Source organism: Equus asinus, chromosome 8 (assembly GCF_041296235.1).
Source record: "Equus asinus isolate D_3611 breed Donkey chromosome 8, EquAss-T2T_v2, whole genome shotgun sequence".
Classification (NCBI taxonomy): Eukaryota; Metazoa; Chordata; class Mammalia; order Perissodactyla; family Equidae; genus Equus; species Equus asinus.
The window spans coordinates 66,424,280-66,446,067 of record NC_091797.1 but is presented as its reverse complement, the minus strand read 5'-3'; the positions used below and the strand labels follow the sequence as shown (position 1 = coordinate 66,446,067).

At 37.9% G+C, this 21,788-nt stretch overlaps 1 protein-coding gene across 1 annotated transcript in view; it reads right to left on the bottom strand.

Moving 5' to 3' along the window:
* Positions 1–21,788, bottom strand: part of GMDS (GDP-mannose 4,6-dehydratase) — a 648,158-nt gene that overhangs the window by 485,582 nt on the left and 140,788 nt on the right. The window contains exons 2-4 of the mRNA XM_044773351.2: positions 19,184–19,228; positions 12,221–12,308; positions 10,641–10,750 (exon numbers count right to left, since the gene is read on the bottom strand). Of these exons, the coding sequence (XP_044629286.2) occupies positions 10,641–10,750; positions 12,221–12,308; positions 19,184–19,228 (243 nt within the window). The remainder of the gene's footprint in view (positions 1–10,640; positions 10,751–12,220; positions 12,309–19,183; positions 19,229–21,788) is intronic.

Sequence of the window (21,788 nt, the reverse complement as noted above, 5' to 3'; positions counted from 1 at the left end):
ATTCAAAAAGTTTCCCATTCACCATTAAAAGACAAAAATAAAAAAAAACAAGTCTCACTCATAGTACCTTCACGGACTTACTATTTGTTTACTATCTGTCCTTATACATACACCTAGAAATTGATATGAAGGGTTCTAGGCACTTTTGCCAAAAGCATCTTTGCCACAAGCATTTTCACCACATAACTAATTGGCCGTAAGGCAATTTCGGGTAAAAGATAAAATCACGAAAAACAAAAGAGGGATATTAATTTAAAAGGCCATAATGAAACATAAAAAACTGAATAACAAAATTAAAAAGTCTTTATTGCAAAATACAAAATATTTGAACATATGTAAAACGTACGTTTGTAGATTCATTGCAACACCGCACAAAGAACTGGTTTTATTTTTGTGTGTGGATTGTGCCTAACTAAGCACTTGCCTTCGTTCTATGGGAAATGTGGGCTCAACTCAGCGCCCTCAAAGAAGAGGCCCTCGGCCCTCTTTTTCTCCTCCACTGTAGTGTGTTTCAAAATAAGAAACCAATTCCTGGGGCAAATCATCGTCATCTCTCAGCTCGATAAAGCCATCAATAAAACATGGTTAACTGGAAGAAATGCTGTTTTAAGATCACCACCACCACTGTGGAGACTATTATGAGAGCTACCTAAGATTTCTATCACATTCAATGGGAATAACTGCAAAAATTCCATCAATGGAGAAGTGAAAACAAAGTGACCCAAAAAACCCACTAAACTGTCAACCAGTGATTTTTTTTTTTAATCTTTTATGGCAAAATTGCCTTACGGCCAATTAGTTATGTGGCAAAAATGCTTGCTTGCTAGATATTTACAGCGAAAATACCAGTCACTGATATTAAGGTAAACATGCACATTTAGCTATTTGCACTAATGTTAGCTTAACTGCTGCAAAACTAAAATAATACTTTGGATTCCATTTAGTAAATAAGTCACTACTGTAAGTGGATTAAGAATGCAAAACCCAACAAACATACCTTTGTGTGGTCCACTAATTATAAGCAAAATTCCAAACATTATTAGCTGTTATCAAAATTACAATACCACCTAGATCTAATAAAACAGAACAATCTATTTGAACATGGAGAGGAGAATTTTCATAGGGTGTTCTCTCTCATATAAATTCTTACTAGACTATAAAGGACTTTTTAAGTGGTTTTAGATTTGAATTCAATTGCTCATATCTGTAACAGGCTTCCAAGAAGAATCTGAGCCAGATGACACACAGGGATCTACCAGCAGCGTAGAGTCTCGCTCTACCCTCATGAATATAAGATAAAAAATGCTAAACTTCTTCCTAAGAACCATATGAACTGATTAGCCATATTTACAACAGTGGAGTTTATGCTCTGTAAGCACAAACATTAAATTATAAAATGAAAAAGGTTTTGTACTACAATTTCGCCTTGTAAAAGACCAACGTGGTTACCAAATCTATTAAATATCATAGGACGGTGTCCACATAGGTGACCGACAAAAGGATTGATCAAAAAGCAATGAAGGCTTAGAGAGCAAAAACACAACTTCACTTAGAGTAGACGTTTGTCTCACCCCAGCCATCTACCTACAGAGAATAAAAGCATCCAATATTTGCTCCATTCGCCTTCTCACTTCACCTGTAAGGGAGCTAATTTTTCCAGAAACAGACACACTAGAGTGTGCATGGATATTAGGTCCAAATGCAAACACACCTTATTAATACTCCGGTTCTCAAAGTTGCACTCACTGCTCTTTACCAAGTAAAGCCTCTGCCCGTAAGGTACTGTTACCCCAGGCCCTGGTGACAGTAACTTCATAATTTCAATATTAGTTACTTGCTAACAAAATAGAGTGATTTTATGTTGCTCTGAGCACATGTAAGAACTACATATGAAAATATAAGAATTTTAAACCTCACAAAATACATAAGCTTATATCAACTTATATAGCTATTAAGTAAAATTAGTTATCTTCAGAGACTCAACATGGAGTTATAATTTGTGTATACTAATATGTGGACAAAAACGTATCTGCAGTATTAAAATAGAAATATTTATTTTTAAATCTTAGAAAACAGTTTGACAGCACAGTCATATAACTGACTTGGCAATTTCTTTTAAAAAAATAAGTATACGCGTAAGAACAAATTACTCATTCTGGTTATCAAGCTATTGATCTGTTGACTCCCCAAGTAGCAAACATTAGTAGCCTCCCATAGCTTCTAGGAAACTTACACACTAGCACAGTATAGGCACTCAGTATAAAAATTGTATATTGAATTGAACTAGCCTAACTGAAAGATTGTGATTATTCCTGATGAGTTAGTACTGTGGATTTCTACTTTCCCCACATATTAATTTTATTTTAGTATCACTAATGTGCTAACATTATACCTTGCATTTTTGTATTTGGGTATCTTCCTAGCTATGCAAACACCACTCATATGGTATTAACTATAACCATTTCCCTCCAAAAAGGAAAAAACAAATGTTTTGAACTCAACCCTACTACATCAAAACTTTATTTCAATGTAGTAAGTGGTGGGAATGACAAAAGAGGTAAAACTTCAAACATCAGAGTCTTGTGATGTTTCCCCTTTCCCTCATATTTCAGTGACACCTTCCCCCACCTGGATCTTCTGAGATTAGTAGTATGACAAGAAAACTGAGTGGCATCAGATCTGGGTTCCAGCCTAGACAGTCAGCTCTGCTGCTCAGCAAATGGACATTCCAGGGAGCACTTTGTGAAATAAGGGCTTAACTTGGCTCACTGCCAAGATCTCTTCACCCTCATAATTCTACAGCCCATTTAATAAAAACAAAGGTTCCAAAACACCATTTCCCCCTTTATAATATAACAAGTTAACGTTTCAGTGGCAGGAACTACAGGTATTTGAATGAGGAAAACATTCTTGCACATAATTTCAAACAGCAGCTATGGCAAAGGGCAGGCCTCCATCATAGGCAGAAGCAACAATGACTCAATGTGTTATCTTAGCATATTCATTTCTCTGGATATTTTGCCTCATGTTAGCCTAAATTATGAGCAGAGAGCACATCAGGATTAGAGTAGGGGTGGGCAGGGAGCACAGTAGCCAATTTGCATTTCCTCTCCCCATCTCCCCTGCTCCTATGACATTTATTTGCTAGCCTACTCACTCAGGATGGACTGTGCCACCATTCCCAGGAGGGTTACTATTGTGAATAGCATGGTCAAGAGGGCCTTGCTCGGCAGCTGGCATCTGAGTAAAGGCTGGGAAGAGTTAAGAGAATGAGGCAGGTGGATCTCTAGCAAAGAGTATTACAATCAAAAGCAAGTGCAAAGGCCCATAGGAGAAGCATGTCGTAAAGAGCCACAACTCGTGCTCATTTTACAGGTAAGAAAATGGAGGCTCAGAAAGGCTGAGCACTCTGCCAAAGTCACATAGCTAGCAAGTGACAGGGCCAGAATCTGAATCGAGGGAAAACACCAAGGCCCAAGGTCTAGGGTGCGCCAGGATGTGAAGTTTTAGAATGTGTCCCAGGAATTCTGATATGCACCCATGATTTGAGAACTCTCACCTGCACTACAGTGTCTCATGAAAACCTGACACAGTCATCTATTCTAACACTTGTCACAATGCACTGCATCTGTGAGCATCCTCATTCATTCTGCTGGCACAGGGCCTGGTAAAAGGCAGCAATCAGAGCAGACAGGTAGGTAGCTGTACTCATAGAACTTAATTTAATGAACTCTAACATATATTTGTGTGGGACAGGGGCTAGACCTTCAACCCACATTTAAGGATGTTCTGATAGTTTCCTTCCTAACAGCAATAGCTATGCCCCCTGCCTACTCCCCATTTTTCTGTTCTACTCACATCTCTCTGTCAGGCTCCCCAGGATCCAAAATAACTAAATGAATGAGCAAGGATACAGAAGAACAGTCCTCTCTGCTGTTTGCTCTGGGTTTTTAATAGGCTACCCCTCCCCTTGCTATAATTACACAGTAAAGGGTCACATTGTTGCAATTTTGTTTTGTTCTATAACTGAGTAAGTCAGGCACTAACCAGATGTTCAGCCTAGGCACCTGCCCTTCGCCACCATAATGCAATTCTCCCAATGCATCTAGTCACCCACACCCCACTCCTCAATTAGAGCAGCCATAAGAGGTTTAGGCTTCCTGGAGACAAATAAAGGGGTTAGCTCTCTAGCTATAAATTTCAACTCTCAGGACCAGCCAGGAAAAAGCCACTGCAGATGACAATTCTTTAATTCAGGTAAGTAAATTGCTCAGTCCCCTTCGCAGACCCATTCATTTAATTGCCATGCCTGGTTTTATTCGCAGCTGCCTTCCCTGGACTGGCTTTTCAGTCTCACCTCTTTCTGATTCTAACTTCGTGCCTGGCCACTATACTAGCTACGTGGCTCACAATCAATCCCACTTCTGGCCTAGTTTCCTGGGCTGGAAGTCTAACTATGAGGACAATTTAGACTCAGCTCCTTTGTGCTTCGATGTTCAGAATCTGCTAACTGGTCCCACAGAACTAGACAAGGAAATCTTGCTCCCACTCACTTAGCCATGTCCCAGTTCACCTTCTGGGCATTATGCCTCCTGCTTGTATTGAACGGAATTAAACAAATAATTTACAGAGAAGTGAAAAGGAAAGTAATAGAGATAATTAAAGAGTTAGAAAATGAAAGAAAAATATGCAGTTATTCAATTTAAATAAGACAAAGTTAAAGAAGGACTTCACAATGGTCTTCAACACCAAGAAGGGATTTGAAAATCCTTCTCAAAACTAAAAAGAGAAGAAGAAATGACTTTGTCTCCACTAAAGAAATAAGAAAAAAAAATAAGCTTAAGAAGAAACTTAGATATGCGAGGAAAGAAAGTACTTAAGGTGGGGACTATTTTAACATAAGAATTATTACTAGTAGAGATAATCATTTTCTTCGATGGGATACAAAGAGCTGAGTTCCAATCCTAGAACGGCCAATAACCAGATGTGTGACTTTGAGCAGGTAACTTCATTTATAAAATGAAAATCAGATTAAATTATTTCTAAAGTTCCTTTTAGCTCTAACATTCCATGATTGCATAATTTTCATTTCTGTGAAAAAGTTAAAGGCAATTCCAACATGACACTGTGAGACGAAAGGGAGTAATACTGGACTAGATTTACCATTGAAAGATCTCGTCCAACACTATGACTTCAAGAATGACGTAAGATTATTAAAGAAGCTGTGAGGAATGGTGGAAAAATCCAAAATCACGACAGTAATGAATGTTGAACAGATAAGAAATTTAAGACAAGTCACTGAGAAACTATTATTTACTCAGTAAAAAAAAAAAAAAAAAAGAACAATAAAGCAGGCTCCTAAAACATGTATGTTCCCCACCAAAATAGACAGGACTATATAATGGATAATTTGTTCCTACCCAGATGATGTCATCAAGCTGGGTTTAACTACTTCTAATAACTAGTACATTTCAGTCATCTCTCACTTTCTCCCATGTAAGATCAAATCAGCCTCTCAATGACCTACACTTCATGAGTCATAATTTTTCTGTTTATGATTCAGAAAAATGTCTTCAGTCAGTATTTCCCAGACTGCTGTGGGTTTATTCCAAGAACCAATTTCATCTTCATTGGTTTCCTACAGGAAACCAGACCAACTTCCTATTATTTTATTTTCCTTACTTTTAGCATACCATAGCCCACATCAAATTAACTGGAAGTGAGAGTGACAGAAGACTTTATTCTGCACAAAGAGAAGCCAAGACAAACAATGCCCAGTCTAGAAGTCACGGATTCAAAATTAAATACAAAATGTGCTAATATTAGAAACTTCTTTCAAAAAAGCTCCAAACCAAATAATAAAAAATGCATTTTAATTAACCTTATTGCAAGCATTTCACTGTCAGAAAAAACTTTTGTTTAAAAACTATTGCCTACGACTATAATAAACCTTACAAAGCTGATTAATTCAGAGAAATTAATTATAAGAAACAAACCATGTATTTTTCCATTCTAACCCCTAACAAGCTGCTAGGAGAAGAGGCAGACAACTGAAGCCCACTGCATAGAGCCTTGGCGTGGTGGGGGACAGAGCAACATCCCTCTGGCAACCTGGCAGTCTGCCATCACCAGCTGCCATCATGCCAGCCGCTACCCCACACCCACTTTTTCCATGACTAAGAATCAATCTGACGTTAGATCACAGCAGAAACAGTGGCATGGAACACAGGATTTTACAGAACAGTGGCTTGTGCTCATACTATTCCTCTAAAATACTAGGAGTACCCGAGAAGTTTTTATTCTCATGGAATATATACTACTCAGAGAAAGATTTCTGAATGTGAAGAATTTTGGTATAAACATATATCGGATTCTCCTTAGACACTTTCCATTCTCATCATTCCTGATTGTAGGTATAGTTTTAGGCTTTAAAAAATCACATAGTCATTATCTGGCACGGAATAGGACTATATTACATCCAATTCAAAAGCTGATACATTCAAAGAAGAAGGTCTAAGAAGCATGCATTTAAGGCACATGTTGTAGTACATGGATGAACTAAGAAACCTGAAACATTAAAGGAGTGGTTCTCAAAGTGAAGTCCCCAGACCAGGATCAGTATCACCTGGGCACGTCCTAGAAATGGAAGTTCTCAGACCTGACTCTAGACCTAATGAATCAGAAATTCTGGGGAAGAGGCAGCAACCTGCAGCTAATGTTAAAGTGAGCCTTCTCTATCATATTCTCTCTTCTTTACACTAGGAAATTTCTAGAAAGAATCTACTCAACTACACTCCCCTCACAAACCCTCAACTTCTAAACTCTGTGCACTTTGGCTAAACTCTTCTATCGTATTGCTAAAATGCTCTTTTTAAAAGTCACAAGTCATCTCTAACCTAACTGCCAAGGCCAATAACCTTTCCTGGTCCTCTTTCCCCTAGACTTATCTGAACTATCTAGCACTGCTAACATCCCCTCCTGCATGAAATGGCCTAATTTTTTGACTTCTGTGACACAACTCTACCCGTCTGCCTCTCCAATGTCCTACTCTCCCGTCACCAGTAACTACTCTTCCCTCTCCTACACTCTAAATACACGCATGTCCCCAAGGTTCAGTCTTCAGTCTTCTACTCTTCTTTCTTCCAGCTGCTGCCTTGGTATCACAAGAACTCCCAGAATGAATTTACATCTCTGTACCCCAAATCTCTCTCAAATCTCGCAGCATATTTTAAACTACCCCATGACCTGCTTCACTTGAATGTCCTTCAAGTACTGCCACTAGAGAGAATCCAAGAAGGAACTTGTCTTTTCCCCTACCCAACTCCAAAAGTCCCTCCTTGAATGTCTGCTTCTAGTATTATAGTCCCCTGGGCACTGCAGCATCACCTTCCCTCTGCCCTGGCTCCCATATCTTGCCAGCAGAGGGGTCAGCCCTACCAGGCATCCTGTTTCATCCTCCTTGTTCCCACTTCTAATGCCACCATCTTCATCCAACAGCTTCCTATCTCTTCTGAAGCCCTACCTCTAGACTCTTACCTGTAAAACTCACCTCTGAATCTATTTTTCCCATTCAAAAACATGTACAGGCTGCCCAAACATAGCCCAACTTCCTACCTAGCCTTACCTCACACTTATCCTCAACAAACTTTTTGCTCAGCTAATCTAGAATGCTCATTCATGTTGCAAACACATCCCAAGTTTTCTCACTTCTGACTCTTGGCCTTACATTATTACCTCCTTTTCAACTAGCAGTTCCCACTAACTATGTCTGTAAATTTCCTTCCTAAACCTCCTCCTTGACACCAGGCATAATCTCCTCAAACTGGGGTTCTCTCTCACCTTTCTCTAAAGACTTGAAGATATCAGCACCAACCTCTGTCACTTGCCACAAATCACCCCTATGGAAGCTGAGACCCTCCACAACAAAAGTGGATTTTACACATCTTTGTGTCCTTCACTCTACCATGCATGCAAACATTTGTTGAAGGGCTAAATGATCTTACAGGCCAAAATTCATATTCAATTAAGCACCATTTCTGCCAATTAACTGGTCTTAATTAGGAAAAACAGGCAAAACACAATGAAAAGAGATAAACTTCACATACATAGTAACTCGGAAGGCATCAACTCAATCTCCTATGCTTTCTGTAACTTATAAACTACTATTAGGCTCACTTCAAGCAAGGAAAGTGTATTAGACTTTTTGAACTACAAAAACGTTTTAGAAAAAGACTGGCTCATTTAATACTAAAATGACAGGGGGGAGGTCTTCCATAAATAAATCTTTACAAAATTTCCTGCATCTTCCCACCATGCCAGTGTATAGCTTCTAGAGGGGATAAAACTATCTACAATCAGACAGGAAACTTCTTAATCTAAAGGAAATGGAATAATGGAGTATTCATTCCAAAACATTCTATTTTGTCTGGAAGACACTCTCGTGGTTGGTCAGGAAGGCCAAGAAGCAGCTAGATAAATTATAATGTGGAAGATGGACTGATTGCTTCAGTTATGGATAAATAAGGTCTACATTCCTCAAGTGATAAAGAGTCACTGCTTCTCTATAGAAAAGACGAGTGATAATCTCTCAAGGCACAGTATGCGTAAGATACCACTTCAAAATGAGAAAATACATTTAGAAGCATTTAGAAAAACATCTCTGCTCTAACCAAAGGACCTAGATACCTTTCACAGACCAAACATTAAGCTTGGACACACAACAGAATCATTAGAGATTAAGAAAGGGAAAAATATTTTTCCAAGACAGCACAGACAGAAAAGAAGTACTTTTAGTAAGTGATATGTAGCCATCCTGCCAGGTTAATATTTTAGAGAAAAATGTATTATGAGGATTTATACTCAATTTTTATATTTGATATCAATTACAAGACTGGACTTATCATTATGTTTCTATCACTATGTTCTAAACCTAGTTTCATCTGATATAGTTTATAATTTCTCCCTTAAACTAGTAGAGATATAAAACAGGCATATAGCTTCCATTCTGCCCAAAGCTGGAGATATGGACAAACAGCAAATCACCTTAAATATTTCCTGAGATAAGAATGCTATATTCATTCATTAAACAGCAAAAAATGCTGGTAAGAATTTCCGGCCTTTGTTTTTGGGCGGGGTTTTTTTGGGCTATTTTAACTTAAAGTTATTTGCTTTTATTTCTAAGCCCCACTAACTATTCTGATTGAATACATATCTCAGTAGAACTCATATCATATCACCCATAGCTTCAGATTTCACTCACTCAAGTGAGCAATAGAATATAGCAACAAAAACTTAAATTAAGCAAATTGTGAGAACTCTGGGGATAGGCTTGGCTTCTCAAGTTTACTGCAATTTGTTCCAGAAAAAAATACTCAAGAAAAGTACATAAAGGGAAAGAAATCAACATTAGCTCCATCATACTGAGGAGACAAGAAGCTAAAAACAGTTTTTCTTCCAGTGATTTTTACTACTTATAATAAAAAGTTGGGGTCAGGGGCCGGCCCAGTGGCGCAGCAGTTAAGTTTGCACGTTCCGCTTCTTGGCAGCTCGAGGTTTGCCGGTTCGCATCCTGGGTGTGGACATGTCACCGCTTGGCAAAAGCCATGCTGTGGTAGGCGTCCCACATATAAAATAGAGGAAGATGGGGACGGATGTTAGCTCAGGGCCAGTCTTCCTCAGCACAAAGAGGAAGACTGGCAGTAGTTAGCTCAGGGCTAATCTTTCTCAACCAAAAAGTTGGGGCCCACCCAGTGGCGCAGCAGTTAAGTTCACATGTTCCACTTCAGCAGCCCAGGATTCACCAGTTCAGATCCCGGGAGCAGACCTACACACCGCTTGTCAAGCCATGCTGTGGCAGGTGTCCCATATATAAAGTAGAGGAAGACGGACATGGATGTTAGCTCAGGGCCCGTATTCCTCAGCAAAAAAGAGAGAATTGGTAGATGTTACCTCAGGGCTAATCTTCCTCAAAAAAATAAAAAAGTAAATTTCATTAATTTTAACATTATTGGGACTCAAAAAAAACTACTACTAAAAATTAATATTAAAAAAGAAGTTTTAGGGGCTGGCCCCGTGGCCGAGTGGTTAAGTTCGCGCGCTCCGCTGCAGGCGGCCCAGTGTTTCGCTGGTTCGAATCCTGGGCGTGGACATGGCACTGCTCATCAGACCACGCTGAGGCAGCATCCCACATGCCACAACTAGAAGGACCCACAACGAAATATACAACTATGTACCGGGGGGCTTTGGGGAGAAAAAGGAGAAAAATAAAATCTTTAAAAAAATAAAAAAAATAAAAAAGAAGTTTTATTGAGATACATTTCCCAACATTTTAAAAAAACACTTCATTCACAATGTGATTTGAAATAGCAGAAATACACCCAATTGGGGCTCACAACTACAAGATCAACTCAAAATAAATGAATATGCTATTTTAACATTAGCAGTAAAATTTTCTTATATTCTTCAGTAACAATACACTTTTAAATGTATTAGATTTCTATTAGGTTTATTGACGATTAAACTTGAGGACTAGGACTAGGACTTGTGGTTGTATTACTGTATTAAGAAGCAACAGATAAAAGTAAAATGCAGAACAACTCGTGAACACAGCCAGAGAAATCATGATAATGAACACTGCTTACTTTCACATGGCTCTGGGCTCCAAGGTTGTAGATCTCGGTAGGCTTCACTTCGTTAATGATCTTCACAAGGCAGGTACTGTCAGTGAGATCACCATAATGCAACTTCATGTCTTTAGGATTCAAAAACATACCATTAGATAGAAGAAAGCAACATAAACCCAATTTTTTAAATATCAAAATTGAAATGCATATTCTGAAAGTCTGAAAACCAGACTGACTCTGGAGCAGCAGAGTGATAACTGTCATCTTTAAAGAACCTAAATAGTAGAAAGATATTCACATTTGTTGCCTATGTCTATAAAAGATTTATAAAAACTCAGATGTACTTTTTAAAAAATCCTCTCATGACAGAAGTTATACAATTAACATATCTTATGGCTCCCCAGTGGTTCTATGATGTGTTACATAAGACTGAGATTCAGACAAAGAGAATCTCGCAATAATGTGTACACTCTCTAAACAAATCCGTGACACATTAAAATAGTGAAGATAGCTGTTCAGATACTTTTATCTAGGGATTTTTAAGTATTTCATAAACACCAGTCCTTAAGCCATCCACGAACTACCTGAGGCAGTGACATAACTGATTAAAGAACGACTAGCCTATAAATCTAGGCAGACCCTTAAACGATTTCATTAGTTTAAGAATTTGACACACGTAGATGGGCAATTTGCTAACTTGATCTTATCATTATTTTTACATAATATTGATCTATGTCTAGACCCAAGAGGATATTTTAGAAAATGGCAGTACCATTCTGCACTTTGCACAAAAATGGTAATAATTTTCAAGAAGGACGCATTGAATAACCTAAATATTAGGAAAGTCTTTACTGGAGACAACTAGGTCATCTTCCTGATTATGTCACTACCTGCACAAGTAACCCAAACCTTCAAATATTTGGGGCTCTGAGGTGAATACAAAATCACTTATGGTTTACAAGCTGACTAGCTCTGTCTCTTACGTGGCATTGTGGCTTTGATAAAGTCACAACCTCTTTCTGCCTCCCTTTCCTCATCCGTAAAATGGTCTCATTCACAACCTGAGAAGTTGCCGTAAAGATCAAATGAGAAAACACCATGACTGTGCTATGTAAACTGTACAGCTACATACTGGCAATTTTTATTAACAAAAATAATAAACAACTGCAAATATTGACAATGATCTCTAAAGCAATTAAATATAGTTTTGACTGCCATCTGTTTTTGGACCTGTCTTCACAAATTATTTTAAAAGTTAAAAAAAATGTACAAAGATTGCTTAACTTGACAAATTAGACCAAACATAAAAAGCAAAGGAGGTGATGTTACTTGAGGGGATAGGGACACCTGGAGAAGGGTAATCAAAGGCATGTCTACTCTTGGTCTCTCTGGCAGCATCAACTGACCAATATCCTTGTAACTGTGCCCCAGGGGCAGCAAGCAATGAAGGGTTTCCAAAGCATGCAGATAGCATTAAATGAAGGTAATTCATGAGTAAATAACTGCGACTTGATGGGCTTTGAGAAAAACGATATTTGAAAATAACTTATAATATAGGAAGTTATAAAAAGAGATTTTAGAAAAAGAAAACTACTTACTTCCTTCAATATGAGCCTGGGGGTTCTTATATAGATGTTCAATTCTACCTGTATTGAATGAACTGGATCGCCGTACGATTCCATGGACCTGCATTTTTATAGTGTGGAAAGGTAAGAATTATAAATATGCAAAGAGGATTAATAAGCAACTCAGAAGTTATTTTGCTAATGTTTAGCTTTGTGAAAAAAAAATTATATAACTATTAATTATTAACATCATTTTTAAATTATTAGAAATAGCTCCACTGCTTACTTTCTCCCCAATCACTGCATCAGCCACCAGCACCCTACTTTCATCTTTCTCCAGTGTTTTCACTGCCAATCTCAACAAAAGTAACTAGATAATTATGTGACTTCACAGCAAATGCCTAGTTGTAGATACTCAAATGTCTCCTTTTCTAAACACACACACACACTTATAGCCCTACTGCTGACAAAAATATCTCCTCAATTTGAAACCGAAGACAGACCATGTGAGGCCATATTGGTAAAACAGTCTCGTGACCTCTGTAACACAGAGCATGAGGCCAAGAGGCTCTGATGCCACCACATCTTTCCAGTGTCCTCAGGGCTTTGCATCTTGCACCTACTATATATTTTTTATATATATATATATATATATATACATACACACACACACACACACACACACACACACACACATCTCCACAAATATAATCAGAGAGCAGTTGCTCTTTGCAGCTGTGTGGAACAGTAAGAAAGTTAAACAGGACAGGTTAGGGACAAGACTTATATACCACTAGATTTAAGATGTGAAGAAAACGCAAATGAAGAGTGGATTTTGTTTTTCATTTTTATCTTTGACTTAACCATGATAAGTACAAGGGGGAAAAAAGTCGTTGGAACCAGAATGCATACCTGTCTGATATTGAAGAAAAGACTATTTGTGTCTGATACATAAGGGAAATTGTTCAAGACCTGGTCTCACTTCCTTCTTCTGTCAAGACTGCTCCTTTTGTGTTGTCAATGCTAATACCAGCTTATGTCACCAGCTACCCAAGTTCCAGTTCTACTGGTGGAAGTTTTAATCCTTCACTTATTTTAGAAGTTTTCCTTCTAATGTTGAGTAGTTTCATTTGCAGCTGAATAGACTTCTATATTTTAACTCAATCGTTTTCTGTCTATTTCAAAGCAAAATTAATCGTTGGCATGACTCAAATATTCCAAATGCAGGGGAGAAATTATAAGTACATAAGACTTTCTTTCAAACAGAAAGAAATGTCATCATTTTATATGGCATACATGAGAAATCGACTTTTACAAAGGATACAACACACCCACAATAATAATTCTATTGGTAGTTGCTTTAGCCAAAGAGAAAAGCACTCATCCACACTACTTTCCAAAAGAACTAAACCTAAGAAAACTCAGTAAACATGAAAATATTTTAAGAAAGGAACATCACAAACTTCATTAACATTTTAGGAGAAATCAGGAAAATCTAGGAAACATTAAATTGAGATTTGGGTATACATACCAGTTCTTAAATTAGAAATGGAGAAAATAACACTTAAATTAAGCTTAGAATTTATTCTACTTCATTGTCTCCAATTTTTCAAGTAGTTACTTAACTGTAAAATTGAACTACTCTACAAACTTAATAAATTTTGTCTAATAAAAACCAAGTTCACATACATACTTAAACATAGCAAAACTGGCATTTACCACCAAAGTTATTTCTGAAATATAGATTTCTCAGAGCTTTATTTCACTGGATAGTGAGGAATTTATATGTTCTAAAAACAGATAATTTAATTTTGACAAAAAAATAATAATAATATAATCTAGTCTATTTTTTCTCTTGGTTGCTGGGTTCTGGGTAAGTCACATACTCCAACAGCCCAAAACAAAGAGAAATGCTATACACATCGTATATAAACATAAAAGGCTCTGATAAAAATATTATATGATATTGATGGATTCATTATGAAAATCAGACAACTACACAAAGTTACAGCAAATAAATAACATAGAACTTTACTGTCACGCTTATAAGTAAAAGCATTAAGCACTAGTTTTGGGGGTTTTTTTTAATACAAAATAAAAATGTGTTTTAATTTCCCCTCACTCCCAACTTTTGGTATGTGAATACAAGGAAAGAAAGACTTGCCAAATGCTTAATCCATGACAGCAAGTATTATTCTAAGAACGAATGAAAGCTGAGTCTGTCTGCTTCTGAGACAGGTGAAATACAAACTCTAAGACAAGCCAAAATGTGTGCAAACTGGATAATCTAGTTAAGAATTTGAGGTTAGCAGCTTTCTCTTTACAGAAGGGATGTATGTATGGTTTTTTGTTTGTTTTTATAAAGATCTGGAGGGGGTTGGGGGGAGATGAGGAGTTAGGAAACCAAAGTGAAAAGATAAATGAGCTGAATTTGAGTCCATATTAACTTAATCAAAATCATTATTAAATCATAGCAGCTCAAAAACAAAATACAATTCTGAAAAACTGAGGTCTTAAACGGAAGTATTTTGACAAACAAATTTCATGCCCCATTTAACTAAGTGATGAAAAGGAAAATTTCAAGTTCTCTCAATGTCAGAACCAAGCTGATTTGACTTTAAAACCCAGGGTCAGATCAAGCAACATGACAGAGAATGCTTATTTATCTATTTACATATGTATTTCAGTAGAGAAAACAGAAAATGATTACCAATGGATTTCAAATTCTTCAGTGTCTAGATTTCTCTTGGAGGCAAGGATGCCTCCCAGGGATATTTAATGCCACTTGCCTTTTGAAATGTATACGAAGGTAACATCAATAGCTACCATGTACATGGCAGTCATCATGTGCCAGACGTTCTTATAGACATTAAATCACTTAGTCTTCACAACAACCTGACTCTTATTACTCCCGTTCTATCAATGGGGACACTGCCGGAGACCACACAGCTACTAAGTGGTCATGTTAAAGGATGGACATGATCCACTGCACCAACACTCAGTATGGTTTCAAAATGAAATCCATAGAAAGTTTTGCCTTTTTTCACCATGGCTCCTGGGATATCCAACAACCCAGAAAAAAAACGTTTCAAGGATTCCCACAGATCAAGAATGGAAGCACTGGAACTCCGTGTTCTAACAAATAATCTCCCAGAGATAACAACTGGATGGTCCTTACATCTCCTTTATTTTCTCTTCTCCTGATACAACCTGGTTAGAGAGTCCCTTTCCTGGAAGGGAAACCCACAATTTACCTATTCTTTATTTTAAATTCTGATATGCTGTCTTGTAGTTGTTACCAAGTATTTAATATAGATTTTTCATACATTCCCAGATATAGCTTTTAAAAGGTTTAACTTTGTCTTTTCATTCTTCTGGTTTCTCTCTGTATTTTGTGCAACATGGGTATAAAAGTATGCTGTTGGCTCATCTGCTAATGATCATGCTAGGAAGGCACTTAAAACTACCAGGACATACTAGAAGCTTCACTTTGTTGATTTTCTTTTTTCCCTTATGACGAGAAGGAAAGCACACAGGGCTAGGACCCCAGGCAACGTAACATACCTCCTTTTCACTAATGCTAATTAATGAACTGGACTAAGGAGCCCTTCTGCAAAATCTGTGTCCTGGCTTGTCAGCACCAAGCACTGTGTCACACTGTCACTCCTGTATTCCACAGAGCTCCTCTGGACTCTTTTCCATATACTGTCTTGCCTAATCTTCACAACAACCTTGGGAAATAGGTGTACTTTATCATTCCCACTTATATGAAGAAATTAAGTCTGAGAGAGGTCCAGTGACTTTTCACTTCAACAATATGCAGAACTAAATATATAAAGTTTTAAAGGGTGATTTTCTATAAGACCTGACAATTTTTAGTTTTCCTCATCATGAGATGACACCTACAGGTATTCTATAAATAATGAACAAGAGTTAGATATATACTCTTTATGTGCTCCTTAATGTTTAACCTTGAGCAAAATCCAAGAAACTAGCCACATTAAAAACTGTAACTTTAAAGTTTTAAATAGAGTCTCTTTTCTATGAGAACTGAACCAGGGATGAAACAATCCTTCACTTTTTCACATTGAACAGCTCATTCAGAACATGATAAGGTGAGTGGATTTCAGTGGCCACATTAGATGACCAGGCCCCACAGTTTCAGGAATCTAATGTGTGAGGTTATACAAGGTGTTTAACCATAACTAATCAGTCTACTAATACATGATATTCCTTTTCAAGTCATACACAAGCGTCTATTTTTGCTTTAAAGTTAGCCAAGCTTTTTACACCTTTACTTTGCGTTTTACCTAAAGAAGAAGTAAAGGATTAATAACTAACTGTGCTATGCTAACTCTATATGTATGGTTTGTTTTTGCCTATGCTGCCCCATCATCACTACCCAATCAACCTGTCTCTGCTCTTCGACTTGCTTCCCTCCAACTGACTGTTGCTTCTGCCAAGACTCCATGCTTCCCATCTTCATAATAACAGGCTGATCTTGCCACTGCTAGCCAATTAAAGTTTGCTCCTTTGTTTTCTATTAAGAACTCAGCCTCAGTATCAAGCCTATTTATAGAATTTGTAGCTCTTCTTCCCAGTGTTTATTTGCTCCTGGCTTGTACTTTGTCACCCCAAAGTAAGTTGTTTCCAGTTATTTCTGAGCCTAGTGATACTCCTTATAGAAAAACTAGATTCAAAATAACATGAGAGCTCAGAGAAGCAAGGCTCCATAAATTAAGATCTTAAGAAATATTGTCCATCTTCACCTTATGATTAAATGATCTCATGTGAACCTTTAGTTGCAGTAGTTCTCAAACTAACCAGGAAAGCAGCATCAGTAACAACCAGGCGCTTGTCAGAAAGGCCGATTCCCAGACCTCTGAATCAGCCATCTGCGTCTTAATGGGTGATTCTGATGGACCCTAAAGGTTGAAAATCACTAAGTTGGAGGCCTGTGCTCATGCAAAATTGCTGATATTGATCCTGTGGATTTAGGTCTGGATAGACGTTTCCCCCTCTTTTCCTACTGCATGCAACTTACTAACCCTGTTATTTCACTCATGGCATTAAGCAACCAGGGACTGCTGGCTGATAATTCTAGAAATTTTCCAATGCAGCCTCTTTGAAAAATCCCTCTCACAGTTACTTTGACCTAAGCACAAAAAGATAAAGACTGTGCCACCATTAGATTCCTCTTAATAGCTTATGCTCCCATTATATCAATCTATTAAAATTGAAGGCAGTACAATAAAATACTTACCTCATATTCCTTGACCTATCATATTTCTCCACGACTGCCCACTCTCCATCAAAGCTAACACAAAAATACTCAGGCTTAACTGTTTCTTTGGATCCTTCATTTCCTTATGAAGGCTCCTGTGTCACCTAAAAATTTATTAAATAAATTTGTATACTTTTCGGTTTAATTTTCAGACCCAGCCAGGAACCCTAAGAGGGTTGAGGAAAACTTTTTCCTCCACTACATTAAACTGACAAAGACAGACTAAGAGGAGAAACTTCTGTTGTTTTCTCAGACTCCTGCTATTTTCTTAAACTCCTTCTGCTGTTTTCTCAAACTCCTTTAGCTTAAATATTCAATATGCCAAGATGCTACATTTGGGGTAGCATGTCCTAAACCCCATCAACTATTACTTAGCTCCTTCTTTTGGTTCACTCAATACACAGCCAAATCACTAACTCCTCTCTAGCCAGCAAACACCTCTTAGCGGTCCCAACATCTGAAACAAAATAAGCATGTCTCCTAGCCAAACCTTTCTTTATAGATTTATTAAAGCATTAAGTTAATGTAGCCTGAATAACTAGTCTTTACCGAAAACCAACTCTTTTGTACTATATATGATCTACTCTAAAATTTTCTACTCTGTAGAATATGTATTTATCACTCATTATAGGAATCTATGTATATGAACATATGTATATCTTCATAATTACATTTGTCTTATTTTGATATTATTGCAAGATGCAGAACTAGCATCCTCAGAACTAGAACTTAGAATCCTTAGAATAGACCTAGAGCCTTATGGAATAAAGGGTACAGAAGGTGCTAAATATATCTGCTTTGACTTCTTAAAGTCTAAAAGTGAAGGCTCTCAGAAAAGATTATGAGTTATAGTAAGAAAATTTAGCTTTTCTTCAAATTCTGTTGGCGTTTAGATGCCAAATTCCTTGCTGTTGTTTTTGCATTTGCCCACAGTGCACATTTTTTAAACATGCGCCTGCAACTGGAATGAACAGCGAATCCAAAATTACTAATGTAAATACTCACAAATTGGGCCAAAGCATATGGGTCATTGTGTGGGTTTTGTTCTCTGCATAGTATAAATTTATATAGAAGTATATATCTGTTCTTAGAAAACGTAAGACGTACATACTAATTTACATCAAATTTAATACATAAAACCCTTGTTTCTTTTAAGAAAAGCAGAAAATGCTGAAGGAGAAGAAGGAGGAGAAAAAGGCGACGGCAATGACAAAAGCAGCAAACCCAGAAGTTTCAGCTCTCATAAAATACATGGCTGCCCGGCTGACTATTAGAAAGCAAAAATCTCTAAGTGTAAATTTTTCATTCAAGCTTGCCAAAGATCAGCTTAGTTTTTATTGCTCTCTGCAATTTCCGAATTGAGTGACTTCACTGTGAGTGAGACTTTTTTATGTAACACATTACATCATAAATTAACCCTAATAATGTTACAGCTTTTGGCTTACACAGGTTGCTGCTTTATCTGAGAATGTGGGAAGCGTGCAAAGCGTTTAAACACTAAGGAACAGGGGAAGCCACCAGTGCTCACCAGTAGATAAATAGCACAATGAGCTGGCATGGTTACAAGCCAAGAGGCACATTCTTCCCCTGATTTTGATTTGTTATCAGAGTTCCAGTGGAAAACACACACAGGAGGACGGCAGCAGAGGAAACAGGAGGCCACTGTGTCCAAGTGATTCCACTAGCCTGTGCTTGCTCACTGAGTCACTTACCTCGTAGCCTTTCTCCAGCAGGAACTCAGCCAAGTATGAACCATCCTGGGAAGAGAAGGAAAATTGACAAATGTCAGATCCATCACAGCTAGCAGAAAAGGTAGCCAAGACTAAGAGTTTTGAGATAAGCATTTAAGAGGCTATATGAACTTAAATTAGGGATCACGGGAGCCAAAATAAAAATAATACAGATAATGATAGCAAACACCAAACGGTGTTCCACTGCTCACTACTCCAACTACTGTCTGCATTTTCACAGACATTATTTCATTTGAGCACCACAGAAGTGCAGTGAAGTGTTATCATTGTCATATTCACAGTGAAAGAAACGGAAATACATGGAAGTAATATGGGGCAACAGAGATAACACGAAGCTTCAGAATCAGATGAATTTGGGTTTAAGTCTTGCCATTTACTAACTTTAAAATATGCAAAACATGTGCAGCAAAGCAGCGGGCCTTGGTGTGGTGCTACAGGAACATAAAACAGGAATCTAATTCTGGGGGACTGTATAAAAGGAATGGCTGGGGAGGGGAACTCCAGGGGCTTGGGGAGAGGGCAGGACAAGTATAAGAAAGTGGCAGAGAACACCAGAGTGTTGATATTACTGAAAAAAGACAGCATGGTGGAGAGAAAGAAGGTGAACACCTTTGTGCAGGAGCCTTCCAGGCCCTGGTGGGAGTTGGCTTCTAACCCAAGAGTTCTGGAAAGTCACTAAAGAAAGGGGTTTAAGGGTTTTAAGGTAGGGGTGAGGGGTTGTGGACATGATCAGATTTGTGTTATCATCACTGAATATGTATTCACGCGTATATAGATACACACACGCATGAGCTTTAAATTTGAAAAAGGTGTTTATTTTTTATAAAATAGTAAGTACTTCATTTGTATGCATCTTAAATTGTGCAGTTACAATTCTATATTAAGTCTACATTAATATAAAGGTGGCTTGACTAAACACAGAGATTCTCAACTGATTTCTAATAATTCTTTTAAAAATTTCTTGGTGGGGGGGCCTATTTAAACTAAAATAGTTTATGTGCCACTTTTAGGAAAAGAAAGCATCAGAGTCAGGTAATTAAACTATTAAGAGGCCAAAAGATGTAAAATCACCGTTGCAGAGGTACTATAAAAAGCCATCAGCCTTGCTCAGAAAATGAACTGGGCTGACATTTTGCAATCAATCCTGTAACTGCCCTTCTGCTTTTAGCTCAGAAAGGTCCCCTCCATCCCATCCAGACTTAAACATAAAAATGGGAGGCTCCGACTACTGGAAATTTGTGTACTCAAAAGCAGCTGTGAATACTTGGGTTTTCTTTGGTATCCTGAGTTTGAAAAAGCTTAAAATATGCCTTTGAGCTTTACAAGTTCCTACTGGATAATCCAGGAAAAAGAAAAATGAAGCAGGCCTTATTATTAACATTACTTGACTTAAAGCTGGAATTGGAGACATCTTATGGGTTCTGAAAATGACAGGGGTGCCAAGTGAGTGTTTACTACATTAATGTAGAAGTCACGCATAAATTAAGGCAGGGTGACAAGGAGAGGTATACAAGAAACACATTTTGCGGTTCATTAAAACCTCCAGCTGATGTTCTTCTGACTTCTTGACATAAATATTCTGGTTTATAGACTCATGCGGAGAAAGAAGAGAGATGGTTTGCCATATTCTTTTTCCTCTAAATCTTAAGATATACACACAATTGTGTGCTTTTTACCAACATGCAAACTAAATCAGAAAAGACGGCTGAACAATTCAGATTAGGACAAGTCAAGTGGGTCTCCATGACCATCAGAAATGTAAGAATACTCGGCAGTCTTATAAATCAATCAATGAGAAAACAGATTAATAGAAAAAGCTTTTGTAATAAGAAGAATAATTTTACAGTAGGTTAGAAAGCCCTAAAAAGTACATTTTGTTTTGTTTTTGGGGTTGGTGTTGTCACTTTGAAGCAGGCAACATTATACTTTTCCCCTTTTATAATTTGTCTAGGAATAAAAAGTTAAAATGCTTTGTGTTCCACTATGGTTGCACAGAATGTTTAAAAAAACAAAAAGGCAGAGGTGAAGTCCTAAAGACCCATGGGGGCAGGAAGAGCTGTGATTATTTAGAAAGCTGATGTGAAACAGACCTGACCAGGACTGAACCCTGTCAATGAGGTCTTGTTCTTCTCACCCAGGCCGCTTCTCAAACTTTCCAACCACACTGGAACATTCTGAACCAGCAGTGGCACTCACTTCCCCCTCACTTCCTTGCCAGGTCTCTCAAGTGATAGGGCCCAGGCTGCACAATGAGTGGGAAATGGAGCAGAGTAAGGGCTCCTGGTCTCTGGCCCAGGGAGCCCGGCTGGCCGCCTTTCGTCTTCTCCCCAGGCCCCTACGGGAATCCGCAGGGAGACATGGTATCTAAGCAGGCAGGCGTCTGCCAAGCCAGCAGATCACTGTTTCTGCCTCCTCAAGAAGAACAGAGCAGTTAGAGAATGCTTCAATCAGACTAATGAATGAAACGTCATGGCAACTGAGAAGTGAAACCAACACTAAATTCTGACACTTGACTCCTCAGAAACCAAGGAACACTGATGGACTCAATTGCCAACTCGTTCGCTAC